The sequence below is a fragment of the Psittacula echo genome (assembly GCF_963264785.1).
Source record: "Psittacula echo genome assembly, chromosome: 6".
NCBI classification, from domain to species: Eukaryota; Metazoa; Chordata; class Aves; order Psittaciformes; family Psittacidae; genus Psittacula; species Psittacula echo.
The window spans coordinates 69,036,561-69,050,821 of NC_137743.1; the positions used below are offsets into that span (position 1 = coordinate 69,036,561).

The 14,261-nt window shown below is 37.8% G+C and overlaps 1 protein-coding gene across 1 annotated transcript in view; it reads right to left on the reverse strand.

Moving 5' to 3' along the window:
• The window catches only part of PDE11A (phosphodiesterase 11A), a gene marked incomplete at both ends in the record, with an annotated part of 137,656 nt that overhangs the window by 70,078 nt on the left and 53,317 nt on the right, over positions 1-14,261 (reverse strand). Inside the window, 3 exons of the mRNA XM_080620917.1 lie at positions 1,973-2,037; positions 3,893-4,033; positions 6,164-6,253. Of these exons, the coding sequence (XP_080477043.1) occupies positions 1,973-2,037; positions 3,893-4,033; positions 6,164-6,253 (296 nt within the window). The remainder of the gene's footprint in view (positions 1-1,972; positions 2,038-3,892; positions 4,034-6,163; positions 6,254-14,261) is intronic.

Below are 14,261 nucleotides of genomic sequence, written 5' to 3' on the forward strand. Positions count from 1 at the left end.
AAAAAACTCATCTGGCTATTTTTTTCCACATGAAATGTCTCATGACTTTATATCATTTGTGGCTGTAGAATGTAGAATGAAAAGGGCAAAACTCACTAGAAAAATGCTCAAATGTCAAGGGCTCGCGGCATTGCTCTGTATCCTAAATAACCTTTATTTTCCCACTGTAGTGCAAATAACTCAAGCTGTGCCTGTGCTAGATCCAAATGTGACATCATATCTGTCAGTCTAACCCTGGTCCTTGTAAAACCCACTTCATTCTCGACTAGACGAAAAATGAAACAAAAAGCAGTAAATATATTAAGATGCACAGAAATATACCTTTATAAACCTTATGAAGACTAGCTACCAGGTTACATGTGTTTATTCATGTCTCAGAATAAAGTAAAAATAGTCTTGACTACATGCAGAGCAGGCTACTACAAATTGCTTTTTGGTAACATGCTAATATAACTATGGTAACAAGAAATGAGCCAGCTTGGTTATCTTGACACCACTCTACATTGTTTTGACTAATCTGGCTACAGATCAAATTGCAGAAAAACAGGAACAACCGCCACATCCCTTGATTCATACTCCTGTCCCTGAACAAAAGGAATGTATTTTCACTCATTTAATTGACCTAGGAAAGACCAACTGCTACTCTGAAGCTCTTTGTCAAAAGCAGCAACTTGTTATTCCCAAATTAATTGGCATATTATTTATTCATATTTAAACTTTCCTAATTTTTATCATTTGTTTTCCTTTTCCATTTTTCTCACCATTCCCATCTCTCAATTAATGCATAGGGCAGAGATCTAGATTCTACCCATCTTTCTGTATGGCCCTGAACACTGGTGGCAGCTTGCCCATCTTGAAAATCACACTGTCCATTTTTGTAGTGCTGCAAGATCAATCCATGAAAAGCATTAAGAATTATGACCTGTTGTAATCTAGAGTATAATGTGCACATTAACCTTAATGAAGTGGTAGTTTCTTGTTACGGTGGACATGGAGAAATACAGCACAAAAGAAGGCAAATTACCCCAAATATATTTAGAAGGTGCTTAAAGGGCTTAAATATTGCAAACCACAAAATAATCTTCAAGTTTGCTAAGCTATAGATAGCAAGTTGGACAGAAGGCCAGGTTATTCATTATGGCAGCCTTTTGAAACAGAAAATTCTAATTCAGAATCAGTATTGATTTGCATAAAACATGTATGCTAATCACTGAGTTTGGGCCCCAAAAGACAGGAGGAGCCTTCTCACAGTAGCACTGGATGTTCATCCACTTGGCTAGTATATTGGACATTTTATGTGAACTGTTACCAGTTGTATTATCTTGTAGGAATTAATACAGCAACCTCACATAAACAAAAAGTTATTTCTATTACCACTTAGCGCTAGCCCTTTATCAATGTTTAAATACAGATATTAGTAAGCAAAACATCTACTTCTATTTTGACTGGGCTCCCAAACAAGATTTAGTCAGAACATCATAATTTCTGGGAAATACACATTCCCTGAGGTTTTTAGGCTTTCCAACTTGACAGCAAGAGCAGAAAGAAATTCTTACTTTAAACCTTTCAACACAACTGTAATGAGGCATTTTGTAAGAGATCAACAATCTAAAATAATTTTCCAATTTTTACTTCAGTATTAACTGTACAAAACACAGTCAATATGTCCTCCATGAGTTCAACAATTAAAAAAAAATCATTGGTAACTTGCTGGTTTCCTCTTTGAGACCCTGATGCAATGTTAGCACACTTACATATACTCACATATATATAAAACTATAGGCATGCATATTTATTCAATCAAGTCTCTATTTGAAGCAAACAGGAGTCTTGTTTGAGTAAAAACTGTAGGCACTCCTTCTTCAATCAAATCTATCCAAAGTTCCATAAGAAAATAAACCAGTGATCAAGCAAATTTAAAACCATGTGAAAAATAAAGCAATCCATTACTATAGAAGACATGAGCACTAACCTGTTGTCAGTATCAGCATTGCATTTTGGAGATAACAACTCAAAGGATTTTGTAAATTTCACCACCTGTCACAAAAAAAGTAACTTAAAATTGTTATTAAGGTGAATAAATATGTAAGAAAACAGTAATGCAAAGTTCTTATATTTAAACTGTATTTTTAGGCAGTGGTCTTCGAATAAAAGTCAATCTGCATTCTCGCAATGGAGAATTCATGTTCAAAATATACACTGTGCACAGTTTGCTAACAGTATCTAATCAAGTAGTATATCTTTAGATTCTTTCATGAAACCATTTTCTGCAACAGTATACACTTCTCTTTAAAGGGCTTTGGAACATGAATTATGGAGCTTTGCTCAACCTTTACTTTCTTTAATATAGGAAAATAAACAGAAACGCTTGCTCTACTAATTGCAACCAGTTTTCCTTGAACTTATGTGCCAACAGAACATAAGTGAAACGTTTTAAGATCGGCTAATGTGACACAGAACACGGCATGTTTTTGGATGCTAGTGTGGGTCCACTTTTTTCCACTTTGGTTCTGTATTGCAAGAGTTTTTCAGGTGATGTAAAAATGACAATATTTCAGACATGGCTTAACACTGATTTACTCTATGGAGATCTATTTTGATATATAGGTTAACCCTCCAAAATTCGGGGAAATTGGGAAAATAATTGGTTCTCCGATTGTAAAAAATGACTGAGTGGGTGGCAAAATGCCATTCTCCTATTCCAAATCAACCTAAGATTTATGACTGTTTAGAAAAAGTTCAGGCTTATCTGAATACCTTGGCTATCCACATTTCAGAATTCGGTCTAGAGGAATAAGAACTCACTGCCTGTTGTTTGGTAAAAAACCCCCTCAGTGCTCAAGGGCAGCAATAGCACCAAGAGCAGAAAAATGAAGTGAACAATGCCACCCGCAGCCTGCTACTAACACAATGTACTTTTCTGTGAAAAATGAAAATCATTTTATACTGGCAAACATAGTGGCATTTTGTAAGAATGTAGAAAAACTGTATATTGCAATTATAAAATGGGAGGAGGGGGTGTAGGTCTAGAAATAGAAAATAAGCTAGAAACATTACATTTCTCTAACAGAGAACATATAAATAAAATACTACCCTTGATCTTGTTTTTATGAAAGCTAATGTAATTTAGGGTATACTCCACTGAAAGTACTTAATTTCTATTAGTTTAAATGAAATAAGAATCATGTCTTTCCTCCAGAAAAGAAAATGTTGGGGGATTTTTCTATCATGCACACAAACGTATGATCCTGCCTCTGCTAATCCTTTAGACTTGTCACAGCTCAGCAACAATTAATCAATTACAAAGTCAGTGAATCCAAAGATACTTGAATAGAAAAAAGAATGATATTACAAGCAACATTTTTATCCTTCAACAACTTTTCAAATCAGTAGAAAGGAGGATAGCTCATGCTGAATTGCCTGAAAACACTGAAGGGAACGACCAATATAAAGGCAGTCACTTCTTTTACTACAAATAACAACACTCAAAAAATGTTAAGCATTTATAAAGAGGCTCTTGTACCACACAAATGACAGTATTACAAATTCCCAGTGAAAACCCATATCAAAACGATGTGTGAAGCACAGCTCTTCATATATCCTACATACATCTGTTCAACATAACAGAGCTCTTCAATAAAAGAATTTTTCCTTGGTCAGAGCAATTGCAAGAAAACCCTACCATACTTCAGTAATGCCAAAGGTTGTGCCTACTGGGGTTAAACTAAAACAGCACTGCTGATAAAGATTCAACCTGTACTTAACTTACATTTAAGAATGATGTGCTAGAACAATACTTGCCATTACTCTACATGTGGAACAGCTTTACCACTTAGAAGCAGCTGATCCACCATTCATTGTGCCTTGCTGCACAATGTGTTGCCATACTTACTGGTGATTCAATATCTTCCAGTAGCAATACTGAGCATCGTTCACACTTCAGAAGAGTCTGGGCCCGATGCATGATTTTCTTGACAATCTTCTCTAAGTCAGTCTGTTCCTCAAAGAGGTCGTTCACTACTTCTAGTAAAGCCTGCATACAAGGACAGAAAAATCTTGTATTGGTCGTAGACTTAATAATACGTGGAACATTGCAAAGGAAGCATAATCCCTGGGACTGATTTTAATATGAGCCATCAGAAACTTTATTCAAATAAAATTCTTCATTATTATGGCAACAGAATTAGAATGGAGGTATCTGAAGAAAGAAGGAAGTGCTTCTTAGCTCACAACTGGGTATAATCTAACTCCTAGCAAACAATGGGAATCTTTCAAACTATTTCACTGTAGTCCAAAAATTAATCAATGGCTGTAATCCAACTCTCCAAGTACACAGTGTGGATTGAGTTACTTGATTTTCTATGTTGAATTTGCTGATGCGTTTAAACTCCATTTTATTAATTTATGGCCCATTTTGCATGCTCAAAGCTGGAAAGAAAGACATCAATACTTCCATATTCCAATAGCACTCTGATCCAGTCTTTACCACTATCAATATGTCTGTAAAATACAATGTTTTAAAACAAAGGGCTTCCTCTCTCATTTAATCTACTTTAAAAATAATAGGCCATGTTCTTTCTTACCATGGGTCCAAAGAAGTGTGCTTTATCCTTTATTCTGGTTTAAGAGGCCAACACTAAAGAACATCCATATAGGTAAGTATATAAACACTAGTGGTCTTAGCCCTCCTAACACAGTGGTTATCAACAAAATGTGGGTCACAGTCACTGGAAGTTGCCACCACTGGTATCCAGTTTGAAAGGGAAGGCAAATATGAGCTTGTCCACGGCATGTTACCTGCCAACTAATTTTATCAAAGCTGAAGACCACCAGCAGGTGAGAAATGCAATTAAGTACAGGTCACCATGCAGTGGTCAAACACAAAGATATTTGTTATGCCTCACATGGCTGAAGCAGCAACAAGAAACAAAGAACCTTTATTTCTAATCCAATTTCCTGATGTGTCCAACCATCAGAATTTACCATTTTCGAATGAATAATGAGAATATTCCTAATACTATGGCCACTCTGAAGATTAAATGCTGACTCCTCGAAAAGTCTGTCATTGTTCCCTGCAGGCTGGCAATCTGCAGCAAATTTTAAGTCTCTATATAGTCAAACAAGTATTTTGTTTGAACATCAAAGAAAAACATCTCTAGAAGAAAATCTTTTCTTTTCACCCCATTTCTCCTCCACATCTCCATCCCAAAACATAGTGGTCTGTAGTCAGACCTAGATGGAAGACAAGCTCAGATACTCCATGACCCTTAAGTATATACACCATTAGAAAGGGCTATTGTTAGTTTTCAAAGTAGTGGAAAGCATTAGTTTCCATACATGGAAAGCACCAATATCCTGACTACATAAATATCACTGTTCAATGTACAGACCACCCTGCTGTAGTTTCCCCTGCTCACTGAAGCAAGAGTAGGTTCAACACTACTGGTGGTATTTCTACTGAAGCTTTGGAGCTGTGATCCATGATAAGAAAAGTATCATTTCCTGTCATTGCAGGAAAGGTGATTAAAAAAACAAGGGGCAAAAAAGCCAGCAACTATAAAAAATCCCTCAAAATTACAATTTAATTTCTAAAAAAAAAAAAAAATAAATAAAGACTTTTCTGAGAAGTAAACGACATGTGAGATCAGCATTATTTTCACTTCTTTGGAGCCTCCTACTGCATGGAATCAGCAATCGAGTAATGTGAGTAATGTACCTAAGCAGACACACACTGTCAAAACCCTTCACATACAGGGTTTTTTCTTGCTTACTTTTATAAAGATACACTCACATTTTTTGCACATGAATTGAATATTAAAAATTCAGGATGGCAAAGGTTTGATATTTCTGGAATTCTGTGAGAGTCTGAATCTCTGCCAAAGCAGTGCTCTCTCCTGCACTGTCTGTGTCACAAATGCAATTGTTTCAGCACTACAAAGCATGGATCTGACTTCAGGAAACAACAGCCACAACGATGAGCGTATTTCCCTCCCACGCTCTGTGTTTGCTACCTCAGTGAAGACAGTAATCTGTTGAAAATTCTTTTTCTTTTAAATAAAACATAGTTAAAGTGTCTGCTTAGCAAACACCCAATGCATAGCTGGAATCTGAAGGAACAAAAGACAGGAGTTTGATACTGACCCAATATACATTTTTTACTTACCCTGCTTCTGTCATATTCCTTCCTTGAAGCTGCAAATAGCTGGGCATTGGATATGGCAATCCCACAGAAAGGGAGATACATCTGCATCACCTGGTATCAAAAGAAACTCCCAGTCATTAAGAACAATTGAAATTAGACACTCATGTTACTAGCAAAGAGACCTAAACATAGGGGACATGTCCCAGGAGGGTCTCAGCTTGCTCACTCTTCAGCAGACCACTAAACACAAACCAAAAATTATCATGGACAAGACACATAAAATGGGTGGAACAGAGATCAAAGAGGTAGGAAAGACCAAATGCATTTGAGTCCATAGGTCCAAGCAGTGAGGGTCCTCTGTAACTTGTTTGGGAAGCTGCAGATTCTCAATAAAATGTCTGCTGAAGATACTACAGCTTCCCTAGAAAAATATTTTTCTTTCTGGGCTGCTCTTTTGTTCTAAGCTCAACAAGAAAGCTTGAGTCACATTCCTGATGATTTCTAGAAGATGTAGATTTTGGAGAATGCCAGCACAGTTGAACACAGCACACTGATCCAAAACTCTTAGCCAGAAAGCTGATTTTCTTCCAAATAAAGGGGAATGGGAGAGGTGGGAAGTTAATGAACATGCTTGAGAAACAGCCCTGATCCATCACCATACATTAAGAAAGACTGGAGAAGAGTGACTGAGAAACTATTTTAAGGTGCACAAGATGACTTTAGGCTAGCTATGTGAAATGAATAAATTAGGCTAGTCAAATACCTGTAGGACTGGCACTTTCACAAAGATGACAATGGATCAAAGTCCAATAACATTAGCATCTTTAAGCCACATAGCGATAGCAAGACTGTAACATACTGCCACTGCTGAGTGGTAGCTTAAATCTGAGACATCAAAGTAAATTTTATAGGTGCTGAATAGCCTTAACATTTGCAAAGCCAGTGAGACACTGCTGTTTACAGAGCCAAAAGAGTGTTTACAGCAGCTAATCTTTCTCTCTGGTCTGTCAAGTGGGAGATCCAGGGTAAGCAATCCTTTCTGTGACAAGTTTTGGCATGAAGAAGGTGGCATTTGTCTTTGAAATTCCATTTAATTAGAAAATCACTGCTAACTCAGGGAAGCAGGCTATTGAGACTGTTGGGGAGGAGGGAAGAAAACTGTAATCATGCAGGAGAACCAGAACAGCAGCAACTGCTGTTGTACTTTATCATCCTTAAATACCCCATTGGCTATATGTCTACTTAGCCTGGGTTTGAGTAATGATGGGTTTTCAAAGAGGATCTTCAGATCCTGAATTTTCTGCCTTCTCAGCTGCCATTCTTTCATAATAACTGCAGAATTTAAGGGAGCACACAAATACACCCATACTGCTAGTTTGCAAACACTTTCATCCTTTTCCCATCAAGGTTCTCTCTGAATGAAAATGACATACTCCAGACTCTATGAACACTCTTGGAAAGGCAGTAGTTAAACCAGCAAACTATTGCACTAGATCTTCAGGGAAGAGTAGACAAATTGAAAAATAAAGACAGACTATTAACAAATCTCTAAGAGGGGTTCATTTTTTAAATGGTAAGAACTGAGAAAGTTTTGCGTATTTCAGTTTAAATAATAGAGATAGGTTTTTTGTTTCATTTTTTCTTGTAATAGGACTAAATACAAGTAAGAGATGCAGAGCAGAAAAACTCTAATCTAAGAAAAATCTGGCCTTTAATACACTTATGAATATTATAGTGAGACTGGATGCATTTTTACTAAATAAAAATAATTAAATACTAGTATTTATTGACCCTACATTGGAACCTCTATTCCCAAAAGTAATGTTACCCTGTGCCAATGGAAAGCATACAAGAAGTTTATGAACCTTCAGCCACCACAAAACCAGCAAATAAATAGCAAAGATGTCTTTTTTAGCAAGAAAAAGATACGATTTTGCAATATTGAAAAATATTGCTCTCTGCAACCCAAGATTCCAAGGCACTGACTTTATATAGAGATTAACATCCATAAAACACTTGTTTATGAAATGTCAAGAGTTTGGAAGGCTGCTGACTTACATAATTCTTTTCACCCCTCAAGCTAATTGTGTAAGGTGCCATGCAACTATGAAAAAGACACCAAGTTAAGATAGAAGAAATTAATAAATTTCTACAGCTACGAATAAATAAATAAGTAAATGAAAAACCTACTGTCAGGTAGAAAGGAACTACCCTGTGACAACAGATTAATCAATTATCCCTGTTTGCCTAAGAATAATTGACAAAACAGAAGCCTACTGTCATTCCTCTTCTGTACTTTCTGAACAGTGTCACTGCTGCCTAAACTGGTTTCAGCAAATTGTAATGCAGTACCAAATAAATAAAGAATAGACACATTTCTAGTGATAAATGAATCTTAAATAAGATTTCTTTAGCCAAAATTGCAGAATGGAGTAGAAAGCAATTATTACATTCTGAATTCAAATTACAAATTTAAATCAGTAGGACTCAAAACTGCTTCACAAGCACCTCCAACATCTTGATGCTATGGCTGTTGAAACTCTACACAAATATGGAGGAACATAATATTGAACACTTGTGTAAGCCACATCGCATACTATGTTATTTTTAGTCACTCCAGGGATTTTTCCCTAAAAAAAAAAAAAAAAAATGTTGAGAAAATGTTGTGCTTTAAGCCCAAGCCAGGAACTCAGAATCATGCAGCTGCTTGCTCACTCCCTCTCTTCTTCTCCCTGCTCCCAGCAGGATGGGAAGGACAATCAAAAGAATGTAAACCCCACGGGTTGACATAAGAGCAGTCCAATAACTAAAGTATAATATAAAACTGCTGTTACTACTACCAATAATAATGATAAGGAAAATAACAAGGGGAGAGAATATAAAACTAAAAAGGGAAGGGGAAAAACAACTCAACAATAAACACAAGTGGTGCACAATACAATTGCTCACCGCCTGCTGACTGATGCCCAACCCAGCCTAAGCAGTTATCTGGGCCTTCTGGGTAACTCCCCCCAGTTTATATACTGGGCATGATGTGCTGTGGTGTGGAATACCCCTTTGGCTACTTTGGGTCAGATGTCCTGTCTCTGCTTCCTCCCAGCTTCTCATGCCCCTCCTCACTGGCAGAACATGACAGACTGGAAAGTCCTTGGTCAGAGTAAGCATTACTTAGCAACAACTTAAAACATCAGTGTGTTATCGGCACTGTCCTCAGATTAAAGCCAAAACACAGCACTACACCAGCTACTGAGAAGGAGAAAAATAACCATTATAACTGAACCAAGGACACACTATAAGGTAGATATATCCTCTTTTCCTGCTTTTAAGTGGTAGGTATATAATTACTAATCCTCTGGTGTACCATGGTAAAAGGCATATAAGCATATTGCATCACTGAACCATAACACACTGTAATTCCATTTCCATTCCTTCTGATTACTACCATTTCTCCTTAAATAAAAGGATGTAACTTAGAATGACCATAAATCACAGTCTATATTTTACTACCTTCATTCTCCAGCATGGGTATGCTTCAGTAATATTATACTGACTTTTGATAACAGCAAATAAATTGCACAGAAGACTAAATTGTATTGTGAGGACAAAGTATTGAAAGGTTGATCAAAGACACATTATTAAGTAGCACATAACAGGAAATGACACAGGTAAGTGACATGGTTATGTTAACTTGCCTTGCTGAGACAAGATATTGTTAGAAGGAGCAATTTTCTTTATCCCTGTCTGCTGCTCTTCCTGTAGCACTAAACAGGCCAGGACAGCTTGCTCTACCAGCCAACGTTTGTATAGGTTTTACCAAGCAGTTTTTTTAAACAGTGAAGCCAACCTGATGCTGGAACTTGAAAAGGAATCACTGACACCTGATCCAAAGGTTTAGTATACATGTTTCCATTACACTAATGCACAAATATTGGTGTGAAACTAATGAAAAAACACCTAACATACCCTTCTGAAAGGCATAAAATCATTTTCTTTTGCTGTACTGCAGTCCATTTAAATTTTCTTTCAGATGTACTCCATTTTGAAACAATGGAGTACACCTGAAGGAAAATTTCCTTCCACATCTATTTTGAACTAATGACAGGAAAAGAGCCTGCAGATTTATTAAACAAAGCAATTTCCTAAGAAAGTAAATAGAATATAAAACCATCAAAAATATAGCTTTAACAGATATACCTCATTAATTTATTTTGGCAAATAAGATTAGCTGTATTGATTCATCACAGTACTTTGCAGCATATTAATGAACAAATTACTAAATATGTAATAGAGTATTTTATAAAAATTACATTAAATCTGAATAATAAGCTAATCTAATGAACCTGCCAAGATGTTGAAAGAGACTTCTATTTTTTTCATGCCAACTGTAAGGCATCAGATACAATAACTGCAGGTTAACAAGATTATATTGTGAATTACTTGAGCATTCAGGTTTCAGGTCATCTGACACAGTTTCTCACATCTAGCTCCCCAAGAAGTACCGCATCCTTGGGTAGCAACTCCACTCACCTCACAGATTCACAGCAGCATACAAGAGCTAAAAAGCTGTGCTCACTTACAAATGGTTCAATATTTTATCAGAGCAGGAAACCTTCTATGAAAAGACAATGAAGTAACAGGCACTGGTTCAGCATCTCAACCTTCTCATTTGAAAATTATATTCTTTCGTTATAGGGTTATTTTATGTTAGGAGCACTAAAATACAACCACCGAGGGAATGAACAGGATAAGTACTAGAGGCTTTAACATTCAATTATGCAACCACATAAATTTTCAGCTAGGTCCTGAAGATTATGTATCCTTTCTGCAAAACTACAGTAAGATCAAATAACCACCCTGACCATAATTACTTTTTCCTTCCCACAGAAAGATATAGTCCCATTGCTTTAGCATCTCCACACATGTCTAGACTTGTATGCCCAAAGTTAGAGCTTTAAATCCACAGTAAGAACTGCAGCAGTAGTCTGATATCTGGAAGTACAAAGCATTTCCAAATTCAGCATTACTAAGTGCTAGGACAAGCAAGCTGGAACCTGTGCTTGTTTCACTGGGGTTTTTTATGGCATCAGTTCTGAGGTCCAGATGAAGCTGTCATGGTTTAAGTCCAACCGGTAACAGAACCACGTAGCTGCTTGCTCACTCCCCCACTTCTCCCCGCTCCCAGCGGGATGGGGAGAATTGAAAAAATGCAAACCCGATGGGTTGAGATAAGAACAGCCCAATAACTTAAGTATAATACAAAACTATGACTACTACCAATAATAACGATAAGGGAAATAAAAACGGGAAAGAATATAAAACTAAAAGGAGATGGGGAAAAAAAACAACAATAAACACAAGTGATGCACGACACAATTGCTCACCACAATACAATTGCTTACCACCCGCCGATCAATACCCAGCCTGACACAAGCAGCGATCTGGGCCTTCCGGATAACTCTCCCCAGTTTATATACTGGGCATGACGTGCTGTGGTATGGAATACCCCTTTGGCTACTTTGGGTCAGGTGTCCTGTCTCTGCTTCCTCCCAGCTTCTCATGCCCCTCCTCACTGGCTGAACATGAGAGACTGAAAAGTCCTTGATCAGAGAAAGCATTACTTAGCAACAACTTAAAACATCAATGTGTTATCAGCACTGTCCTCAGACTAAAGCCAAAACACAGCACTGCACTAGCTACTAAGAAAGAGAAAAATAACCATTACAGCTGAACCAAGGACAGAAGTGCATCAGTTCTCCCTTAGAATTTCAGAGCACAGTCTTTCATATGCTTCGTCTTCACAATCTGAATTCCATAGGCTAGAGGTTCCGTACCTGGTGGCATAGTCATCTGGGCATATCAGCATTTGGACACCTACTCTATCAGCATCACAATGTCTTGAGATGTAACACTTATTTTCCTTTCATCTGGCTTTTCATAGATTCTGAGGCATACTCAGAATACGTAAGTTAGTAAGATGCTTATCCGTGTTCCTCTGAACTGCTAAACATAAGTTAAGAGTTTCTCTCAAGATCTGGGCTTGGGTGTCACAATAGCTTAAGAGCGATATAAATTCTTTTACTGTCAGAAAGAGGCAGGAGACCACCCCAGGTCAAACTCTTTCTGATAACACCTTTCCCTGCATCGCACAAACTGGGGATGATGGTCCTTGCAGAACCTAAAAATCCTTCCCTTCCTACCCAAGAAAAAGCCCTGCAGGCTTGTACTTTGAAACTTCAAGAGAACACTGTTTTCTACAACTGGGTGTCTCACAGGAAATAAGTTTTGAAATCTCCGCTTCACAAGAAGGTATAAAAAATCTTAATATATAAATAGTTTCCCATATAAATATATAAACAGGATCCCAGCTGCAGGGTTGTTTTGCCCTCACACATAGCACAAACTCCATATAAACCACAGAACAGTACGAAAAATTACTTTTCTTACCCCATTTAGGAATATAGGTGTTAATATCTGCAGTCTCAACATGTCTTTTGTCAGACTTGCAATGCAGAAAGTTATTAGCTAATCGTGAAAACCAGCCAGTGCTGCAATGGCAGCACGCTGCAGAGGCAAGGTGCAGCTTCACGCTTGCTGGCTGGAAAGCAGCCCTGAGTCCAGCTTCAGCTAAATGCAATGACATTCACCCTGCCTCCCCCACATGCAGTTTCTCCTACACTAAGCATCCTTAGAGAGCACCCACTGCCATAACTATTGACTAGATATAGTCAGACTCATGACTTTCGCATACTACAAGCATCCCCCTGCCTGTAATCACAAACAAAACCAAGCTGATGTCTGGTGGAAGAAACAGCCGCTCAGTAAGGCTTGTGTACCCAATCTGGCACAAACTCCAGGTTAAGCTCTCTGCAAATGCATGTCTGGTTCAACTGTTTTCTTTAGTGTCCACAGGAGCCACTTCTCTTTACACAGCTTCCTTGGTAAGAAAGCCTGTGGTGAAGGCGAGCTAGTACAGGCTACCTAGAAAGACAAAAAAAGTCCTTTTAAAGTAAATGTTTTGCTACAGTTTCAAGTTATAAATGTTTTGTGGACATACTAAAAACCAAATCAGGGAAGCCAGCTGCCCTTTGAAGTACTTCCTAAAGTGTTAAAAATAGGTTCAGGTAATGAAATATTTTACTGAATTCTGAAAACCATAGACCAAAATCAATTCCAAAATGGTTAAGCACAAGCATTCATCCAGACTCCATTACTTTCTGCCAGGTGCACAGAGCATAGCTATCCATGCCTCTGGTAAAATCTGATCGACACCTAGGCTTGCAATTCTCAGAAATATGTTCCAAAATTATTTTTCCATCCCAAGGATGGACAGAACAATTGCTTGGTAGAGACACCCCATGAAGTATGGGCATACAAATAGGGCACATAGCACTCGCCTGTATCAGTGAACCTGCAGAGGCTCACACGGCAATTTTCTGTTGCTTCTGACGTTTTGTTTGAGGTTCTTTTTAGTTTCATTTGCATGTGATTATTATTTATGCAGTACGATAAAAATGCCTTAATGCTCACAAACAAACAGCAGCATCTCTGTCCTATAAAGCTCACTAACTGGAAGCTTTTGGTGGCTGTAAACAGTCTGAAAAAGACCGTGAGAGCATTTCTTCAGCACTGCGACTCTGTTCTTGCCTGCCTCATATAATTACTGGCATACATTCAAACCAGATAACTGCATCACCAGACAGATTACAACACTCATCTCCTGTAGGAGCAGACTGATTACAGTTCGAAAACCTGAATCTTATGTAGGTCGCTGTCGTCACAAGCCATGGGACTGAGAGACTGTCGCATGCAGGACCAAGGGGCAGGAGTGTAGCTCAAACAGGTTCAGCCTCAGCTTTTGACCATTTTTTAGGCCCCCATCACTGCCCTTCTTTTGCTACAGCACAAAAAACATATTCTCTTTTTTTCTACTACATACCTAAGATCCTTAAACATGGAAAACAAATGAGCATATTGACTCCTATTTACTTTAATGCACTTGTAAAACTATTTCTACAGCCAGAACTATTCACATCTACTAATCCTATTTCATTTTTCTGGCAGAAATTTGGAGGTTCCTAGCCCTGGTTCATTCATGTCTGCTCTCACTATCGAGGTAAAG